This window comes from Oryx dammah, unplaced genomic scaffold, assembly GCF_014754425.2.
Source record: "Oryx dammah isolate SB20612 unplaced genomic scaffold, SCBI_Odam_1.1 HiC_scaffold_17, whole genome shotgun sequence".
NCBI classification, from domain to species: domain Eukaryota; kingdom Metazoa; phylum Chordata; class Mammalia; order Artiodactyla; family Bovidae; genus Oryx; species Oryx dammah.
This window is the reverse complement of record NW_024070201.1, coordinates 50,965,303-50,985,742: the sequence shown is the minus strand read 5'-3', so window position 1 is coordinate 50,985,742 and position 20,440 is coordinate 50,965,303. Positions and strand designations below refer to the sequence as shown.

General features: G+C 38.0%; 1 protein-coding gene across 2 annotated transcripts in view; it reads left to right on the top strand.

The window, feature by feature from the left end:
- RAB6A (RAB6A, member RAS oncogene family) overlaps window positions 1-20,440 on the top strand; it is an 86,061-nt gene that overhangs the window by 25,794 nt on the left and 39,827 nt on the right. For both annotated transcript variants that reach the window (XM_040258803.1, XM_040258804.1), the window contains exon 2: window positions 17,635-17,693. In XM_040258803.1, the coding sequence (XP_040114737.1) occupies window positions 17,635-17,693 (59 nt within the window). The remainder of the gene's footprint in view (window positions 1-17,634; window positions 17,694-20,440) is intronic.

Here is a 20,440-nt window from a genome sequence, read left to right as displayed (position 1 = left end):
ATTCAACACCCATTTGTGATAACTCTACAGAGTGGGGTATAGAGGGAACATATCTCATATAATAAAGGCCATATATGACAAACCTACAGCTAACATCATAGTCAACAGTGAAAAGCTGAGAACGTTTCCTCTAAGATCAGAAACAAGACAAGGATGTCCACTTGTCTCTTCTGTTCAACATAGTTTTGGAAGTCCTAGCTTCGGCAATCAAAGAAGAAAAAGAAAGGGAATCCAATTTGGAAAAGTAGTGAAACTGTCACTGTTTGCAGATGAAATACTATACACAGAAGATCCTAAAAATGCTACCAGAAAACTGCAAGAGCTCATCAGTGAATTTGGTGAAGTTGTAGGATACAAAATAAATACACAGAAATCTGTTGCATTTTTTAAAACTAGTTTATTTTCAGCTGTGCTGGGTCTTTGTTGCTGCATGTGGGACAGATTTCTCTAGTTTCGATGGAGCAGGGTTTACTCTCTGGTTGTGCTTGGGCTTCTCATTGCGATGGCTTTCTCATTGCAGAGCACTGGCTCTAGGACACATGGGCTTCAGTAGTTGTGATGCATGGGTTTAGTTGCTCTGCGGCATGTGGAATCTTCCCAGACCAGGGATCGCACCCATGTCTCCTACATTGGCAGGTGGACTCTTCACCACTGAGCTACTGGGGAAGTCCTCTGTTGGATTTCTATACACTAACAATAAAAAATCAGAAGGAGAAATTGAAGAAACAATCTGGACTGCTACATGTTAAAAAAGAAAGAAAGAAAAGACATTCTTTAATACCATAAGCAAAAATAAACTCAAAGTGGAATAAAGGCCTAAGTGTAAAAGCAGATACTATAAAACCCTTGGAGGAAAATATATGCAGAACACTCCTTGACTTAAACTGCAGAAATATCTTTTTCAGTTTGTCTCCTATAGTAATGGAAATAAAAATAAAAAGGATCTAATTAAACTCAAAAACTTTTGCATAGAAAAGGAGAACATAAACAAAACGAAAAGACAACCCACAGAATGGAAGAAAATATTTGCAAATAATGTGACCAACAAGGAATTAGTCTCCATAATGATACAAATGAACTTAATCAAAACAGAGAGAGACTCACAGACTTGAGAAGGAACTTAAGGTTACAGGTTTGGGGGGCGCGGTGAAGGGGGGAGGAGGGAAGGGTGGGTGAGTGGATAAATGAGGAGTTTAGGATGGACATGTACATGCTAGTATATTTAAAATAGATAACCAACCTCAGATATGGAGATGGTATCACCGTAATGGCAGAAAGTGAAGAGGAACTAAAGAACCTCTAAAGGAACTAAAGAACTAAACCTCTTGATGAAGGTAAAAGAGGAGAGTAAAAAAGCTGACTTAAAACTCAACATTCAAAAAACTAAGATCATGGCATCTGGTCCTGTCACGTCATGGCAAATAGATGGGAAAGATGGAGACAGTGGCAGATTTTATTTTCTTGGGCTCCAAAATCACTGAGGATGGTGACTATGGCCATCAAATTAAAATACACTTGTTCCTTGAAAGGAAAGCTATGACAAAGCTAGGCAGCGTTTTACAAAATAGAGACACCACTTTGCCGACAAAGGTCCATACAGTCAAAACTATGGCTTTTGCAGTAGTTAGGTACTGATGTGAGAGTTGGACCATAAAGAAGACTAACACCGAAGAATTGATGCTTTTGAACTGTGGTGCTGGAGAAGACTCTTGAGAGTCCCTTGGACTGCAAGGAGATCAAACCAGTCAATCCTAAAGGAAATCAACCCTGAATATTCATTGGAGGGACTGACGCTGAAGCTCCAATACTCTGGCCATCTGATGCGAAGAGCTGACACATTGGAAGGGACCCTGATGCTGGGAATGATTGAAGGCAGGAGGAGAAGATGAGATGGTTGGATGGCATCACTGACTCAATGGACATGAGTTTGAGCAAACTCTGGGAGATAGTTAAGAACAGAGAAGCCTGGCGTGCTGAAGTTTGTGGGGTCAGAAAAATTGGACACGAATTAGTGACTGGATGACCACCACCAACAGCAAGGATATACTATGTATAGCACAAGGAACTCTGTTTAATAGTCTGTAATAACCTAAATGGGAAAAGAATTTGAAAAAGAATAGGTACATGTATAACTGAATCACTCTGCTGTACACCTGAAACTAACTCAACAGTGTCAGTCAACTATACTCCAGTATAAAATTAAAAGGAAAACAATAAATTCTACTGGAAATAAATTCTGCAATAAATTCTACTGGAAATTTTAAGAAAGCAAAATTCACGCATTTGAAGCGTTTGTAGTTTTTAGTATATTCACAAAGTTGTGCAACCATCACCATAAGCACTTTTTAAAATTTATATTGGCTATGCTGGGTTTTCATTGTGGCCCACAGGCTCTTCCTTGCTGCATGTGGGGTTCTGTTTTGACGAGTGGAGCTACTCTCTAGTTGGGATGCTAGAGCATTTCAATGCAATGGCTTCTCTAACTGCAGTTGCATGGACTCTAGGGCTTCAGTAGTGGCACCGTGGCCCCAGTAGTTGTGGCACCTGGGCTTACTTACCCCATGGCGTGTGGAATCTTAATTCTCCAATCAGGGATCAAACCCCTATCCCCTGCATTGGCACGAAGATTCTTAACCACTGGACCACCAGGAAAGTCCCACCGTAAACAATTTTAGAACATTGTCATCACCTCCAGAAGAATCTTTGCATCCGTTAGCTATCATCACCCAATTCCCCTACCCTCTTCAATCCTTAAGCAACTACTTATCTGCTTCCTGTCTCTATATATTTGCCTATTCTTGACAGTTCATATAAATGGAGTCATATGTGGTCTTTTGTGACTGGCTTCTTTGACTTAGCATAGTGTTTTGTAGATTGATCTTTTTTGTGGCATGTATGAGCACTTCTTTCCTTTTTATGATTGAATAATACTCTATTATATGGATATACCACACTTCGTTTATTCATTCATGAGGTTATAAACATTTGACTTTAATGAATCGTGTATAACATATATTTTCATTATCATTTAGTTGAGATTATTTTAAAATTTCCATTGTGATTTCTTCACGAGCCCATGGGTTATTAGTGTATTAGTTTATTTCCAAACATTTTGTGTCTTTCTAGATATCTTTTGTTTATAAATCTCATTTTCAGCTTCACTGAGGGCAGAAAATATATTCTGTGTATCAAATCTCTGAAATTTGTTCAGGGTTGCCTGATAGACCAGTATTTGTTTTCAGTTAGAGGATAACTAGATTCTAGATTCATCTAGAATTATTCTCATCCTTCTGTTGAAATCTTAAATCATTATGAAGAAAACTGTCTTCTAAAATGCTTCCTAATAATTGTTTATACTCACTGTGCATCCTTTTTGTACGTATTAATAACCACCCTGTGATATAGGAGCTATTATTATACTTATTTTATAAATGAAACTGGGGCACAGAAAGATTAAGTAAACTGTGTAGGTTACATAGCTGGTAAAAAAGTGGGCTAGAGAATAGGCAAATCCATAGAGATAGAAAGTAGATTAATGGTTGCTAGGACTAGGGGGTTTTGTGGAGTGACTGCTAATGGGTATGGAATTTCTCTTTTGGAGTGATGAAAATGTTCTGGAATTAGTGATGATGGTTGTACAACTTTGTGAATATATTAAAAACTATTGAAGTTTGTACTTTAGAGGGGTGAATTTTATGATATGTGAATTGTATCTCAATTTCTTTTAAAAAGACAGAACAGGAATTCCAACTCAGGAATTATTTCCCCTAAACTGCTTATTCAACTCACTCAGACTTTGGAGGTTGCAATAGGTTCAATATTATAAGTAAAATCTTCATCAGCTTGTAATTTAAGAGTTATATCCTATATATAGCTTATTGCAAATGCTCTTTTCTGATTTGTTTTTGAAGAATTCAGGTACTTCTATATAGAAATGGAGTTGCATATTTAATTCTTTTTAGATGTACTTCAGATAAGATTGGAAAATTAATTGAAGCTCCACAAGTAAGCTGTCTAACATAGGGTAGTTCATAATGCTTGTTAAGGTCATGAGATGCCATCTTATCTCTCTCCTAGCCTAATCTGTTTTTCACCTCGGCTTTAAAGGTTTTCTTTCAGGTTTTTCCTGGTCTTCTAGCCTCATTGTGTAAGACTACTCCCACCCACAATATTCTGTACATATTTCTACTTTTTAATCGCACTGCATTAGTTTTTTCTGTCTTCCCTACTTAATTTGAACAGGGACACCATTTGGATTAGATTTCATACCTAAATTATTCTTCAGTGATTGTTACAGTAAAATAAAATAGGAATCCCAATAAGAGCTTATCAATGCCTAGTCTGTAGTGAACTACAAGAGAGTGGAAGTAATGCTTTGCTGATGGTCTGATTTCAGACACATTGTTATAAATGTTGTAATTGGGCTAGAATTTCTGTTTCTGGAGGTGGCATTGAGGCAGCATTTTAAATGCCATTCTAGTCTTTTTAGAGATTACTTGAAAATAACATGTATCAGAATGGGACATTGGAATATTTCATTTGTTGTCATTCAGTCGCCCAGTCATTTCTGACTCTTTGCAACCCCATGGACTGCAGCATGCCAGGTCTCTCTGTGTCCCTCACCATCTCCCAGAGTTTGCCCAAGTTCATGTCCATTGCATCGGTGATGGCATCCAGCCATCTCATCCTCTGATGACCTCTTCTTCTGTCCTCAATCTTTCCCGGCATCATGGACTTTTCCATTTAGTCAGGTGTTTGCATCAGATGACCAAAATACTGGGAGTTTCAGCTTCAGCATCAATCCTTCCAACGAGTATGCAGGGTTGATTTCCCTTAAGATTGACAGGTTTGGTCTTGCTGTCCAAGGGACTTTCAGAAGTCTTCTCCAGCACCACAGTTCAAAGGCATCAATTCTTCAGTGCTCGGCCTTCTCTACGGTCCAGCTCTCACAACTATATGTGACCACTGGGAAGACCATAGCCTTGACCATACGGACCTTTATCGGCTTTTCAACACACTGTCTAGGTTTGTCATAGCTTTCCTGCCAAGAAACAAACGTCTTCAAATTTAATGGCTGCAGTCACCATCTGCAGTGATTTTAGAGCCCAAGAAGAGGAAATCTGTCACTACTTCCACCTTTCTCCCTCTGTTTGCCATGAAGTAATGGGGCCGTGGTTTTTTTCATATTTAGTTTTAAGCTAGCTCTTTCACTCTTCCTCCTTCACTGTCAAGAGGCTGTTTAGTTCCTCTTCACTTTCTGCCATAAGAGTGGTATCATCCACATATCTGAGGGTGTTCATGTTTCACCCACCTATCCTGATTGCAGCTTGTAACTCACCCAGCCTGGCATTTCTCATAATGTCCTCAGCATGTAGATTAAACGAACAGAGCAACAGCAGTCAGCCCTGTTGTACTCCTTTTTTGATCTTGAACCAATCACTTGTTCCATATAGGGTTCTAACTGTTGCTTCTTGACCCGCATACAGGTTTCTCAGGAGACAGGTAAGATGGTCTGGTATTCCCATCTCTTTAAGAGCTTTCCACAGTTTATTATGATCCACACAGTCAAAGGCTTTGATGTAGTCAGTGAAACAGAGGTGGTATTTTTCTGGAATTCTCTTTCTCTGTGATCCAACAAATGTTGCAATTTGATCTCTGGTTCCTCTTCCTTTTCTAAACCGAGCTTGGACATCTGAAAGTTCTTGGTTTGCATAATGCTGAAGCCTAGCATTCAAGATTTTAAGCATGACCTTACTAGCATAGAAGATGAGTGCAATTGTCCCATGGTTAGAAAAAAAAGTTTTTGTTTCTTCCTGGGGTTCTCTGATTGCATTTCAGTCTTAATTGCATAACAGTACCAATTTTAGTTTCTTAAAACATTGATATTTGCTACTTGAGAAAAAATTAGTGTATTTAACTACCTTGACCTCCAGTATTTTATAGTTGTCTTATTCCCATTTAATTTTACTCTGAGAGGGCTTCTCTCCTTTAGTTGTTTATTCTCCTCTAACTTAGATTTTTACTATTAGAAATTGTTTTGCTTTTATAAGTTTTAGTTATTGTAGATGTAATCTTTCTTGATTGTGAATAATTAATACATATGTTTGCTTTACCAAAATTAGGGTAATAAAATTATACAGATTTTTCTTTTACAACTTTATTTTACCCATTTCCTCTGTCACTAAGATTTCTATAGCAGAAATTTGAATTAGATACATAGCACTGTGGACCTTAGGAAGATGTTATAATTGATATAACCATGGATAGCCCTGTTGTAATAGCAGGCTCTTCCTAAATTTTACTCTTAAAGATAGTGGTACCTATACTATTTAAGGCACAGTCTTATACCTAAATCTTTGTGTATATGTCTGGTTATTTTCTTACTTGTTTAGATCAAACTGCATGCTGGATTGAACTACACATTTTGTTTTTTAATTAAAATATTTTGGCTGTGCTGGATCTTCATTACTGTGCTCAGACTTTCTCTTGTTGAGGTGAGCAGAAGCTTCTCTCTAGTTGTGGTGGGTGGGGTTCTCATTTCAGTGGCTTTTCTTGTTGCAGAGCATGTGCTTTATAGTGTGAGGGCTTCAGTAGTGGCTCAGGGGCTTAGTTGCCCTGCAACATGTGGAATCTTCCTGGAACAGGGATCAAACCCGTGTCCCCTTCATTGGCAGTAGGATTCTTAACCACTGGACCACCAGGGAAGTCTGAGTTCCATATTTGATAAATACAGCAAAGTGGCTCTATAGGAAAGGTTGTCCTTATGTTCCCAACTATGCAACATTTTGTTAGCTTTGCTAATACTGGAATTTGAAATAAAATACCCCAGATGCTTCTCCCATTTTAAATGAATGTACTTAAGTGACCTAACACTGTTGTTCAGTCACTCAGTCGTGTCCAACTCTTTGTGACCCGATGGACTGCAACACACCAGGCTCCTCTGTTCTCCACTATCGCCTGGAATTTGTTCAAGTTCATGTCCATTGAGTCAGTGATGCTATCTAACCATCTCATCCTCTGCTGCCCCCTTCTTTTGCCTTCAGTCTTTCCGAGCATCAAGGTCTTTTCCAGTGAGTTGGCTGTTCGTATCAGGTGTCCAGAGTATGGGAGCTTCAGCGTCAGTCTTTCCAATGAATATTCAGGATTGATTTCCTTTAGGATTGGCGGGTTTGATCTCTTTGCTGTCCAAAGGACTCTCAAGTGTCTTTCTCCAGCACCACAATTCAAAAGCATCAGTTCTTTGGTGCTCAGCCTTCTTTATGGTCTAACTCTCACATCCATACGTGACCACTGGAAAAACCATAGTTGTGATTATACGGAGCTTTGTCAGCAAAGTGATGTCTCTGCTTTTTAATACTGTCTAGCTTTGTCATAGCTTGCCTTCCAGGGACAGAGTGTCTTAAATTCATGGCTGCAGTCACCATTCTCAATGATTTTGGAGCCTGAGAAAAGAAAATCTGTCACTGCTTCCACTTTTTCTCTATTTGCCATAAAGTGATGGGACTGGATGCCATGATCTTAGTTTTCTGACTGTTGAGTTTCAAGTCGGCTTTTTCACTCTCTTCTTTCACACTCATCAAGGGGCTTTTTAGTTTCTCTTTGCTCTGTGCCCTAACCGAACCCTAACCCTAAGAGTGGGGTCATCTGCATATCTGAGGTTGTTGATATTTCTCCCAGAAATCTTGATTCCAACTTGTAATTCAGCTTGACATTTTGCATGGTGTACTCTGCATATAAGTTAAATAAGCAAGGTGACAATATATAGCCCTATTGCACTCCTTTCCCAATTTTGAATCAGTCATTTGCCATGTCTGGTTCTAGTTGTTGCTTTTTGACTCGCATACAGGTTTCTCGGGAAACATCATAAGGTGGTCTGGTATTCCCATCTGTTTTAAGAATTTTCCACAATTTGCTATGATCCACATAGTCAAAGGCTTTAGCGTAGTTGGTGATGCAGAAGGAGATGTTTTTCTGGAATTCCTTCGCATTCTTTATGATACAGCAAATGTTGGCATTTTGATCTCTGGTTCCTCTGCTTTATCTAAACCAACTTTTACATCTAGAAGTTCTTGGTTCACTACCCATACTGTTTAGGATTTGTAGCCTTTGTAATATTACTGTCAGGACCATTCGTTTATTTGTCTTTCCACAGAAAGATCCATTCTACCTAAGGAAAAGGGTTGTCATTAAGGCTGTATTTACTGTCAAGAGAGCATTAGAGGATGAAGCTGTAAAGACTTGGATAAAGACTTCATGTGAAATGATATTTGAATTAATGACAGAGCATCCTTTGACCTTTATAATAATTTAATTGTAACATGCTTATTTTCACATTGGGGCCATGATATGTTAGATTATGAAAATATTTTCAAATACTTTTTATTATGGACTTTTTCAAATGTATGTCATATAGTTCAGATAGTATAATGAACTCTGTTCAGTGCTTACTCCCTGAAAATAGCACTAACACAACCTGTTGTTAAGGTAAATCTGAGTTTATTGCTTACCACTTTAAGGAAGACAATGCTTAGTTTTAGGAGCTTTATTAATTTCTTAGGACTGCCATAGCAATTACCACAAATTAGTGTCTTTAAACTACAAAAGTTTATTATCTCACAGTTCTTGGAGGCTAGAAGTCCCACATCAAGTTGTCAGGGAGGTCATTCTCCCTCTGAAGGCTCTGTAATAGAAACCATCCTATCTGTTTCTCTTAGCTTCTGATTATTGCCAGAACCCATTCTAATCCATCATGACCAGAATTTAACTTGATTGTATCTGTGAAGAGCCCTATTTCCAAAGAAGGTCACTTTTCAGTTTGCCAGTGAACAGGAGCTTTGGGGATACACTATTCAAACCAACACTGTAGCCTTTTGGGAAGGAGGAGAGCAAAGTTGGGATGTTTATGGTTTGGGAGGTTTGATTTAAGGAGGCTATATTAATATGGAGGCTTGATTAGAATTGGGTAAAGACTGTTGCAATCATTTAAAATTTGTGGACACTACAAAGAGTGAGCATTTTGAGACAAAGTTCAAAGAATCTGTGAGAGACTGGTGGTCTAATGGCTAAGACTCCAAACCCCCATTGCAGGGGGCCCTAGGTTCAATCTCTGGTCAGGGAACTAGATCCCATATATGCTGCAACTAAGAGTTCACGTGCTGTTGCTGCAACTAAAGATCTTGCACGCCACAACTAAGACCTGGTGCAGACAAACAAGCAAACATTTTTAAAAAATCTGTGAGAGTAAACGATCATTTTATGCGATCTTATGACTAGATGGACAGTTTTATGTTAATTTGATGGACTTTGGGGAATTTCCTGAAGGAGCAGTAGTTATTTGCAACTCTGATTCCCTAGATAAGAATTTCCAGGTGGCGCTAGTAATAAAAAACCCACCTCCAAGTGCAGGAGACATGAGAGTCATGGGTTCAATCCCTGGGTTGGGAAAATCCCCTGGAGTAGGGCATGGCAACCCACTCCAGTATCTTGCCTGGAAAATCCCATGGACAGAGAAACCTGGGCAGTTACAGTGCATAGAGTCACAAAGAGTCGGACATGACTGAACTGACCTGCCTGCACACATGCAGGCCAGTAAAGTCAGATTGATAACACTAGAATGGTAAGCTGTGTGATTGTAATTGTTTCTTATTTTCAGTCCCCAAGTACCATCAGAGAGCTTATGTTACTAATGTTTTGCCATTTCTTGTTTTATTTCTCTCATATGCTCCTTCTCTGCTACCCTGAAAGAGTAGCAATCAAGCTTCCCTCCCTGTGGTCCTTTCTGTCTTTGTCCCTCTTTCTGTCAAACCTATAGATTTTTATTAACCATTTACTGGCAGCCAGACATAGAACTCTTCATACAGTCTATGTAAACTTGATGAAGTGTCCCTGTTTTCTGATCTTTATGATGATTCTATCCAACTTAATGAATGGTTTACTCAAGTGGATATAGTATACTCAGTTCCAGGATACTGTTACATTTACTGTTTAGTGCCAGTTAACTTGAATCTTCTGACCCTTTACAGGTCTCCTCTGATCCCCCTTTTTAGGGATCAAGCATGTATAGGCTCTGAGGCTTGTTAGATTTCTTTTTTTTTTTTTTGATTAGACATAATATATACACAGTAAAGCATACAAGTCTTTTAAACTTTGAATTCAGGGATTTTGTGTGTATGTTTTACCTTTGTTAATGAACTTTTTATTTTAGAATAATTTTAAATATGTAGAAATATTACAAACAGTACTGAATTCCCATTTAACCCTCTCCTAGGAGAAGGCAATGGCACCCCACTCCAGTGCTCTTGCTTGGAGAATCCCATGGACGGAGGAGCCTGGTGGGCTGCGGTCCATGGGGTTGCGAAGAGTCGGACACAACTGAGCGACTTCCCTTTCACTTTTCACTTTCACGCATTGGAGAAGGAAATGGCAACCCACTCCAGTGTTCTTGCCTGGAGAATCCCAGGGACGGGGGAGCCTGGTGGGCTGCCGTCTATGGGATCACACAGAGTCGGACTCAACTGAAGTGACTTAGCAGCAGCAGCAGCAGTTTACCTCATGTTAACATCTAAAATTACTATGGTACATTTGTCTAAGAAACTGACATTAGTATATTACTATATATAACTGAACTCTCTAGACATTTATTTGAATGTTACTAGTTTTTTCACTAATACCTTTTTCTGTTCCAGGATACAGTCCAGAGTGCCATATTGCATTTAGTTTTCATGTCTCCATAGATTCCTTTGGTTTGTGACAGTTTCTCATTCAGCCTTTGCTTGTTTTTCATGATCCATCTTGAGGCAAGGTGTCCTCTAGAGCAGCAGTCCCCAAAGTTCTTGGCACCAGGGACGAGTTTCATGGAAGATCTTTTTCCACAGACAGGAGTGGAGTGGAGTGTTTCAGGATGATTCAAGAGCATTACATTTATTATGCACTTTATTTCTCTTATTACTATATCACCTCCACCTCAAATCATCAGGCATTAGATCCTAGAGGGTTGGGGACCGCTGCTTTAGAGTGCCCCCAGTTTGGGTTTATCTGTTGTTTTTCTCAGGTGTAGGGTAGACTGCAGCAGAAGAAAAGACCCTTCTTAATACAATAGATCAGGATTACATGATATCCACATATATATATGCAGTTTTTATTGGGAATCACATATATATAATTAAGTATTTTACTTTAAAAAAAAATTCTTTTTGTTAAAGTGTAATATCTGTTAAGGTCATAAAGTGAAGTCGTTCAGTCGTATCCGACTCTTTCCAACCCCATGAACTGTAGCCTATCACGCTTCTCAGTCCATGGGATTTTCCAGGCAAGAGTACTGGAGTGGATTGCCATTTCCTTCTCCAAAGGATCTTCCTGACCTGGGGATCAAACCCGGGTCTGCTGCATTGTAGGCAGACGCTTTACCATCTGGGCCATCAGAGAAGTCCATAAAGTAGACAAATTTTAAATGTATGGCTTGTTGAAAATTTTACATATTAATACATTCTTGTAACTACTCCTCAGATAAAAATATAGGTCTTTCTAGCAGTCAGAAGTTTCCCTGACTCCATATTCCAGTTAGAAACTCCAGAAGTTACTACTATTTTGACTTCTATCTCCACTGATTAGTTGTGCCAGTTTTGAACTATATATAAGTGGAATCATACAACATATATATTTTTATATCTGACCCCTTTCACCCCATGTATTGTCTGTGAAATTTGTCCATGTTGTTGTGTATATAGACTTCCCTGGTGGCTCAGACAGTAAAGCGTCTGCCTACAGTGCGGGAGACCTGGGTTGGGAAGATCTCCTGGAGAAGGAAATGGCAACCCACTCCAGTATTCTTGCCTGGAAAATCCCATGGATGTTGGAACCTGGTAGGCTACAGTCCATGGGGTCGCAAACAGTCAGACACGACTGAGAAACTTCACTTAGTTGTGTATATAAGATGTTATTTTTGCTTGTGTAACATTTCGTTATTACGGTGCCATAATTTATTCATTCCCTCCACCACTCCCTTCTTTTTAGTCCCAGGGCACGTGCAATTTTAGTTCCCAGACTAAAATTGAATCCATATCCCCCACAGTGGAAGCACGGAGCCCTAACCACTGGACATCCAGGGAATTCGTAATCCATTCTGTTATTGATAAAGATTTAGATTACTTCTGGTTATTGGCCATTATGAATAAAGCTGTTTTTAACATACTTGCACATGGCTTTTTTTGTTGTTGTTCAAATACCACAGACATTCTTTTATTACTGAATTTTAGTATATTTTCTTGAGTAAATGTTCATTTGCTTTATGCCCTTAGGACTATTTCCAGAGATTTTAAATGCTTTTGGTTTTGTTTAAATTCTTCCCAGTTTCACTGGGAAGTTGGTGTATGCAGCTCCTTACAGTGTCATGCTGAAACTGGTTTCCCTTTCACATATCTCACAGTCTGGGTTTTCCTTCTCACTCTCTTAATTGTCTGTCTCTCTCTTGTTAAAATTATTTACTTATCTATTTATTTCTGGCTTTGCTGGGTCTTTGTTGCTCTGCATGAGCTTTCTCTAGTTGCGGTGAGTGGGGACTACTCTTTGTTGTGGTGCTTGGGCTTCTCATTGCAGTGGCTTCTCTTTTTCCCAAGCGTGGGTTCGGTAGTTGTGGCCCACAGCCTTTGTTGTTCCGTGGTGTGTGGGATCTTCCTGAACCAGGGATTGAATGTGTGTTCCCTGCATTGGCAGACAGATTCTTAACTGATGGACCACCAGGTAATTCCGAAGCTTTTTTGTATTACAGATCTGACAAGGAATTCTCTCCCTTTTGTTTGTCTGTAATCTTCACTTGTCTGTGGACTTGCCTGGTGGCTCAGACGGTAATTACGTCTGCCTCCAATGCAGGAGACCTGGGTTCGATCCCTTGGTTGGGAAGATCCTCTGGAGAAGGAAATGGCAACTCACTCCAGTACTCTTGCCTGGAAAATCCCATGGACGGAGGAGCGTGATAGGCTACAGTTCATGGGGTCGCAAAGAGTCGAGTACAACTGAGCGACTTCACTTTATGACCTTACTTTATAATCTTCACTTAATCTTCATTTTTGAAAGGTAGTTTTACGAGATATAGTATTTAAGTGTTAAAAAATGTATTTTCCTTAAGAAATTTAAGGAGGTAATTCCATTGTCTTGATTTCTCATTTTCTCTGTGGAGGAGTTCATAAAAATGTACATCACTCTCTCCTGCCTCTTCCCCCGTTCACCTCCTATGTGTAGTACATTTTCCCTGGATGTTTTCAACGGTTTTCTTCCTTTATCCTTGGATTTTAATAGTTTGTCAAGGTATGATTTTCTTTGTATTTGTCCTGTTCATTGAATTTCTTGGATCTGTAAGTTCTTAACTTTTCACTGTATTTGAAAAGTTTTCAGCTATTATTTCTACAAATATTTCCCCCTAATTTCTTCTATCTATCCAGTGGGAACTTCTTTTATATATATGTTAAACTATTTAATCTGTATTCAGCTTCACTTCTTTCTTCGGCTATTTCCATCATCTGTTAAATCCATACAGTTACTTTTCTGATTACTTATTGTAAGTTTCAATTTACATTTGATTCTTTTTTCTCATTTTTGTTTCTCTGTGGAAATTTTCCTTTTATTTCTTATACATACCTTCCAAGATATGTATAAGAATATGTCTCTGATAACTGCTTTAAATCCTTGTCTGCTAACTACAAAATCTGACTCATCTTGGAGTCTTTTGGTTTAGTTTTTTGTTTTTATTTTTGTTTTTACTTTTTATTTTGTATTGGGGTATAGCCAGTTAACAATGTTGTGATCGTATCAGATGAATAGCAGAAGGAATACAGCCGTACATGGACATGTATCCATTATCCCCCAAACTTCCCTCCATCCAGGTTGGAGTCTGTTTTTTTTACTACTTTTTTTCTTGGGTATGAATTATATTTTTTCATTTCTTTGCACATCCACACTTTTAATTGGATACAGAATGATGAAGAATACATATATACAGACTCTAGATTTTATTGTTACTCCAAAGAGTTGTTTTGTCCTAGAAGGCAGTTACTTTGGCTGGATTCCAATTCTGAACTGTGTGTTGGACTCTTTCAACATCCATCTGCTGCTGGGAACCCTAAGGTCTCCCCATCAAATCGTCATAGATCATTGAGGACATCAGCCAAGAATTTAGACACGTTTTAAATGCAGATCTCTCTATTTGGAGCTCTCTTTTCTTGCAGAAGTCTACTTTCCCAATCTTTCTAAGTGTTCTTTGAGCCCTGAACTTTGTCCTGTGACTCCTCAAACCTTTTAGGAATTGGGTCTTCTGCTACCAGAAACATGCCCATTGGGTTGTGTTTTATTGTTTGTTGTTTAGTCACTAACTTATGCCCAGCTCTTTTGTGACCCTTTGGACTCTTGGCTGCCAGGCTCCTCTCTGTATATGGGATTTCCCAGGTGAGAATACTAGAGTGCTGGAGTGAGTTGCCATTTTCTTCCCCAGGGGATTGTCCCAATCTGGGGACTGAACCTGTGTCTCCTGCATTGGTAGGCAGGTCCTTTACCACGTATTCCTAGTGCTTCAGGAAAAAAGTTACTGCCTGAAAACTCTCATTTTTCGCTGTTTTTTCTTTCAAGGATATACTCCCTTTCATTTTCTATTTCTTATGGTCTATGTTCAGGTTCTTTAAAACCTGGAGGCTAGGTAGGTGGTAACAATAGCTTTTCTGCTGTGGTGACCATGGGTTTTTTTTGTTTTTTGTTTTTGTTTTTTTTTGCGGTGGGGTGGGGGCTTGTTTTAAACAGCAAAAGAAAGTAGTATATTGAGAAGAACATGACCTTTGGTTAGAAATGGAATGGCATCGTGTTGTAATAGGGAACTGAATTACCTTGGATAATTTTCTAAACTCCTGAGCATGTTACCTTTTCTTGAAAGATGGAAATAAAATTTCACTTCTTGCAAATTAATGTCAAGGTTAGCATTGTCCTGTAAAATACCCAGTATAGGATCTGAGGCAGAAAAAGATACAGTATTCCCTCCTTTTCACAAGTCTGCTTTATGCCACTTTACTTTTGTGTAAGACCCATCAGTACTTGTTTTCACTACCCGAAAGAAATCTAAAGAGGATTTTTGCTTTTACCAAAAAATGAAAATAGCATCCAGTGTTTTTTACGTAGAGAGGTTATTGTTGAGGCAACACATACCCCAGGCAGCAAGAGTGGAACCTCCAAGCTCCTTCCCTGGGAACTATACTTAGCATCAAGCTGTTAAAGCTTTGAACTGTGTGGGTGAGCATCTGTGCTTTAACTTGATTTTATTTTGTGCATCCATTTAGCAAGATGTGTCCTAAGGTAATTGCTGCTTTGCTTTATGCCATTTTGGCTTAGGAAAAGTTTCGTATGAACACTCTACTTTGAGGTAGTGGGGGAAGCTGGTCGTTTAAATTTTTTTGTCATTATTATACATAGAAGCAAACCCATTGCCTTGGATTTACAAACCACAGGGTTTGTTGTTATTTTTTTTCCATATAACTGGCTTTATTGCAATACTCACTTTATTGTAGTGCTATAGTATGTAATATGTAGTCCTTGTACTGAACAAAAATTATTCTCATTAGACATCTTTAAAAATACAAAGTATATTATCACTTTGTTGTGTTTTGTAGAAGTATTTATAATAAAATAACTTGTTTAATTAAAAATAAGATTTATTTGGAAGAACCCTAGATATGTATATTTTATCTTCTGGAAAATTATCAGTTCGGCAAAGGTGTGTCAGACTCTGATGGTGTGGACTAAATAAGACAAATATGGGCCTTACATTTTATCAAAGAAAGCAAACATTGAACAAATCATTATAAGTTTACATACCATTTTACAGAAGGTTTTGGGGTAAACAAGAACAATACATTTACAAAGATCCTATATTGAATCATATTTAAAATGCCTAGTAATGAAATTTTAATCATTTGAATAAAAACTGTTTTAACAAGGTACTTTGTATTTCTTCACTGTATATTTTATATGTACCGTGGCTTTTCTCTACCTCTCTTTCCCCCATCACTGTTTTGCCTTTTATCTCTTCAGATTTTTAGATTTACTTTTTATAGGTTCTGATCAGTGTTAAATAATACTAGTAGTAGTATATGTATTGTTTCTACTTTACTATGAATGGTTCTAGGGTTTTGCCTTTAAGTACATATATATTTTTATATATAAAAGCATTTTAGAAAAATATATACTAAAGTTTTAACATTAGCTATATATAGGTGGTAGGATATACATAATTTTCACTTTGTTCTTGGTCTTTTCTGTATTGCCTGCTTTGTAGCATGCGTTTTGCTCTTTTTATAAAGAAGGAGGGACATTTTTCAAAACAAAATAAAAACTATACTATCTACTATTGGTGATGGACAGGGAGGCCTGGTGTGCTGCAGTCCATAGGGTTGCAAAGAATTGGGCACAACTGAGTGACTGAACTGGACTGATTTGTTATTGAAGAAGTGCATCGGTCTACTCATTGCTCCGGATAGAGACTTCTTCTCAAATATTAATTTGCTTTTGACTATGATCTAGGGAAAATAGCTTTAGCTCTTCTACCTACTACTTTAAATTCTTTTAAATGAGACATTTGGGAGTAGGTGATTTTATGAGATTCTTATCTCTTTGGCTCTGTTTTTCCCTCATGTTTTCATATGAAACATGGATGGAGGATGCAGTAAAGAGGCCCCAATCAGGTCTCTTAAAAATCAGAAGTTGAAATCAAAAGTTACTTAAATCCATACAAAAATATGAATGACCAGGTATTGTTTCTTCTTCCCAAAGTATTTACATTTTGGGGAGCATTTGAAATATTTTATTTGCCCAGTTGTTTTCTAATTGATAAAATTTATTGTATTCATTTAGTATTTATTGAGTCTTGGCCAAGCTACTGGAGAAATAAGAAAATTAGATATGGTTCTTGCCCTTGAACAGTGTGCCTGTGGATAAGGATATTGGCAGTATACCACTATTTTTTCCTGGTGACACTTCCTTGTGGATTAACCTAAAAATACCAATACAAGATAGTATTATGAATCTTTGGGACTGCCCTGTCAAAGAAGTATAGAGCTCTGATCCTGAGATGAATTTCAAAACAATTTTCCAGGTCACTTCATTTAAGCAGTCTAGTTTTTACAGCTCTCATACCCCTCCTGGAACTCTTCATCTTTAGTCTCATACTTCCAGAGATTAAGCTTTGATTCACTGAATGAAGTGGATCTGACCTTCATTTTCCCCAGGTTACTGTCCAGGAAGTTACTATAATTTCTTCCTAGTATAATGCTAGTTCTTTTTGTTAGGGCCCAAGTAAATATCTGCTTGCCTTTTGTGAATTAGAGATGTCAACATAATTGTTTTCCTTCATGTTTTCTCCTTATTTTCCTCAACTCTTAACTAAATGAATATGCTTTATTTGTGCTCTCAATTTGAGAGATTATCTGTTATTAAAGAAATACATTTCAACAAACTCACGGCTATATGTTTTTAAATTATCATTAGTAGAACCATTGCAGATATTTCTCAATGAATTGAATTGCAGTTCTCTGTAGAAAAATTACTTGAGAACCCAATTTAATGTGCTAACTGAGTGAATCTTTTTTTTTCTTTTCATTTCAGTTGGAAAGACATCACTGATTACCAGATTCATGTATGACAGTTTCGACAATACCTATCAGGTATTTTGTTTTTTTCCAGCCTACTAGTTGTCTTTATTTTGTTTGCAAGTAATATCCAAGGTGCTTTTAAATATTCACTTTTTTACATTGTCATAGATACAAAAGCACTTTCTGTAACCTGTAAAATGCTGTATAAATACAAAGTATAACTGATTATGCTCGTAGTCCTCAACTTTTTCATTTGATTTCTTTAGCTTCTCTTGCAGAATCTATTGAAAGGTTATTGGTAATACCATCTAGAATAGAAGTAGAGTGTTTATGTTGATAGATATTCTTTTGGAGAGATTTCTTCTAAGTCTAGGGTTCTGTGACATTTTGGTCAATACTTGAAGTCAAGAATAATTACTGTAATTAGAAATCATTAGTAGAAGGAGATTTGGGAATGGGTCAAAGACAGTCACAGGGAAATTAGGAAGTATTTTGATAAATGAAAAAGAAAACACAACATTCCAAAACTAATGGGATACAGCTTAAAGCAGTTCTGTAAGGAAAAGAAGAGATATATTAACTCAGTAATTTAATCTTCTATCCTAAGAAACTAGAAAAAGAAAAGTAAACTTAAGCAGCAGTAAGAAACAGCTTTAAAATGTAGGTTTTATTATTATTATTCAGGTATGATGAAGCCAACAGATCAGGAGATGATTGCTACTGAAAAGGCTGTTATACTCACAGATTCCAAGAGGGAGGGACACTCCAGGCCATAGTAGGAGGGCAGATGAAAGCAGTACTGATATTGATCAGGAGATGGGGTAGGGGACAGGAAATGTAGGTACTAGGGTGCTAGCCTTTATTGTGATTTTTTTTTTTTAATTGTGATTTTTATGAGATGGATGGGTAAGACCAGCAAATAAAGGATTGCCTAGTTTTAATAATTTCAGTGCTCCCTGGGCTGTGGGGGCTGTTCTTGGTTTTCTGGTACTTGGCCTTGGGGTGATTAGGGCAGGGGCATAGTGGCTCTGAGTGTGATCGAGGAGATGGTTGGGGTATGGGTCTGGATTGGTTGGTTTTCATATGAAAGTCCCTCTCACGAGCAAGTTTACATCTCTATGGAACTGGCAAACTCTGGGAGGGCCAGTCTCTCTGGTGTTAGGAAGCTCCCAGACACCAGGACAATAAAAACACAGAAAATAGACATGCTTAATTCAGAAACTAATAAAGATTAGAACAAAAATATATGGACGAGAGAACAGGAAAACAAGAAATTCAGTGAAACCAAAAGTGGTTCTTAGGAAAGATCTGCAAAATTGACAAGACTTTAGCTAACTAATAAAAAAAAAAAGAGGAATTATTAAATTATTAAAGTCAGGAGTGTAGGAGAAAATCTTATAACCAACCATATGGAAATAGAGATTACTATGAGAGAATATTATAAGAGAATAGTGTAAAATGGCTATATGCCAACATATGAGATAACCTAGATGAAATGGACAAAGTCAAAGAAAGATACACTACCAAAACTAACACAAGAAGAAATAGAAGATTTGAACATACCTGTAATAAGTAGATAAAATTAGCAATCAAAAAACTTGTCATAGGGCTTCACTCGTGGTCCAGTAGTTAAGAATTTGCCTGCCAATGCAGGGGACACGGGTTTGATCCCTGCTCCGGGGAGATTCCACATTCCACAGGACAGTTAAGCCTGTGCGCCACAACTATTAATCCTGTGCTCCAGAGTCTGTGCTCCACAGCAGGAGAAACCACTGCAGTGAGAAGCCCATGCACTGCAACTGGAGAGTAGCCCCTGCTCACTGCAACTAGAGAAAGCCCCATGTGCAGCAACAAAGACCCAGGATGGCCATAAATAATTTTTTTCTTTTTTAAACTGACAAAATTGCAGGACTAGATGCCTTCACTGATCACTTCAATGAAGTACGTGAAGAGCAACATTAATACTTCATAAATTTCCAAAAGTAGAAGAGGAAAAAACATTTTCCAACTTATCCTATGAGGATACCCAAACCAGGCAAAGACATCAAAAATAAAACTACAGAGTATATCTTTTACGAATAGAAACACAACAGACCTTAGTAAAATACTACCAAACTGAATTCGCTGACTTGTGAAAAGGATCTATGCCATTTACCGGGTGGGATTGGTAGATGAGTATCGAGGTTGCAAGGTTGATTTAACATACAAAAAGTAATGGAATATGCTATATGAATAGACTAAAGGACAAAATCAGGGAAATCCTCCTGTGGTTCAGTGGTTAGGACTCTGCACTCTCACGCCTGAAGGCCCAGGTTTGATCTCTCATTGAGGAACTAACACCCACAAACTGTGGGTTGTGGCCAAAAAAAAAAAAAGGATACAAATCACATGATCATTTCAGTAGACACAGAAAAAACATTTGACACAATTCAGTAGCCTTTGATGATAATGATAGCTTATGGTGAACAATGTTGGATTCGTGATCTCTGAAGATTTAGCTTCCAGACCAGGGACCAGGCTTGATCACTGAAGAGATTTTGTGTAGCAGAGTTTTATGAAAGTAAGAAAAGGGACAGAGAAAGCTTCTGACATAGACATCAGAAGGGGGACAGAGAGTGCACCTCTGCTAGTCTTCAGCAAGGTGTTTTATGTCTATTAGAAAGCTATTAATCAGGTGAGAGACACCTCAAGGCTGACAGAGTTTCACCAGGCCCCTCTCCCATAAAATGCATTTTTGAGATAGGATGGCACAAAGTGTGTCATCCCCCAGCCATAAAACAATTAACATGATTCCTGGTTTGTTGAACTAATATCAGGCC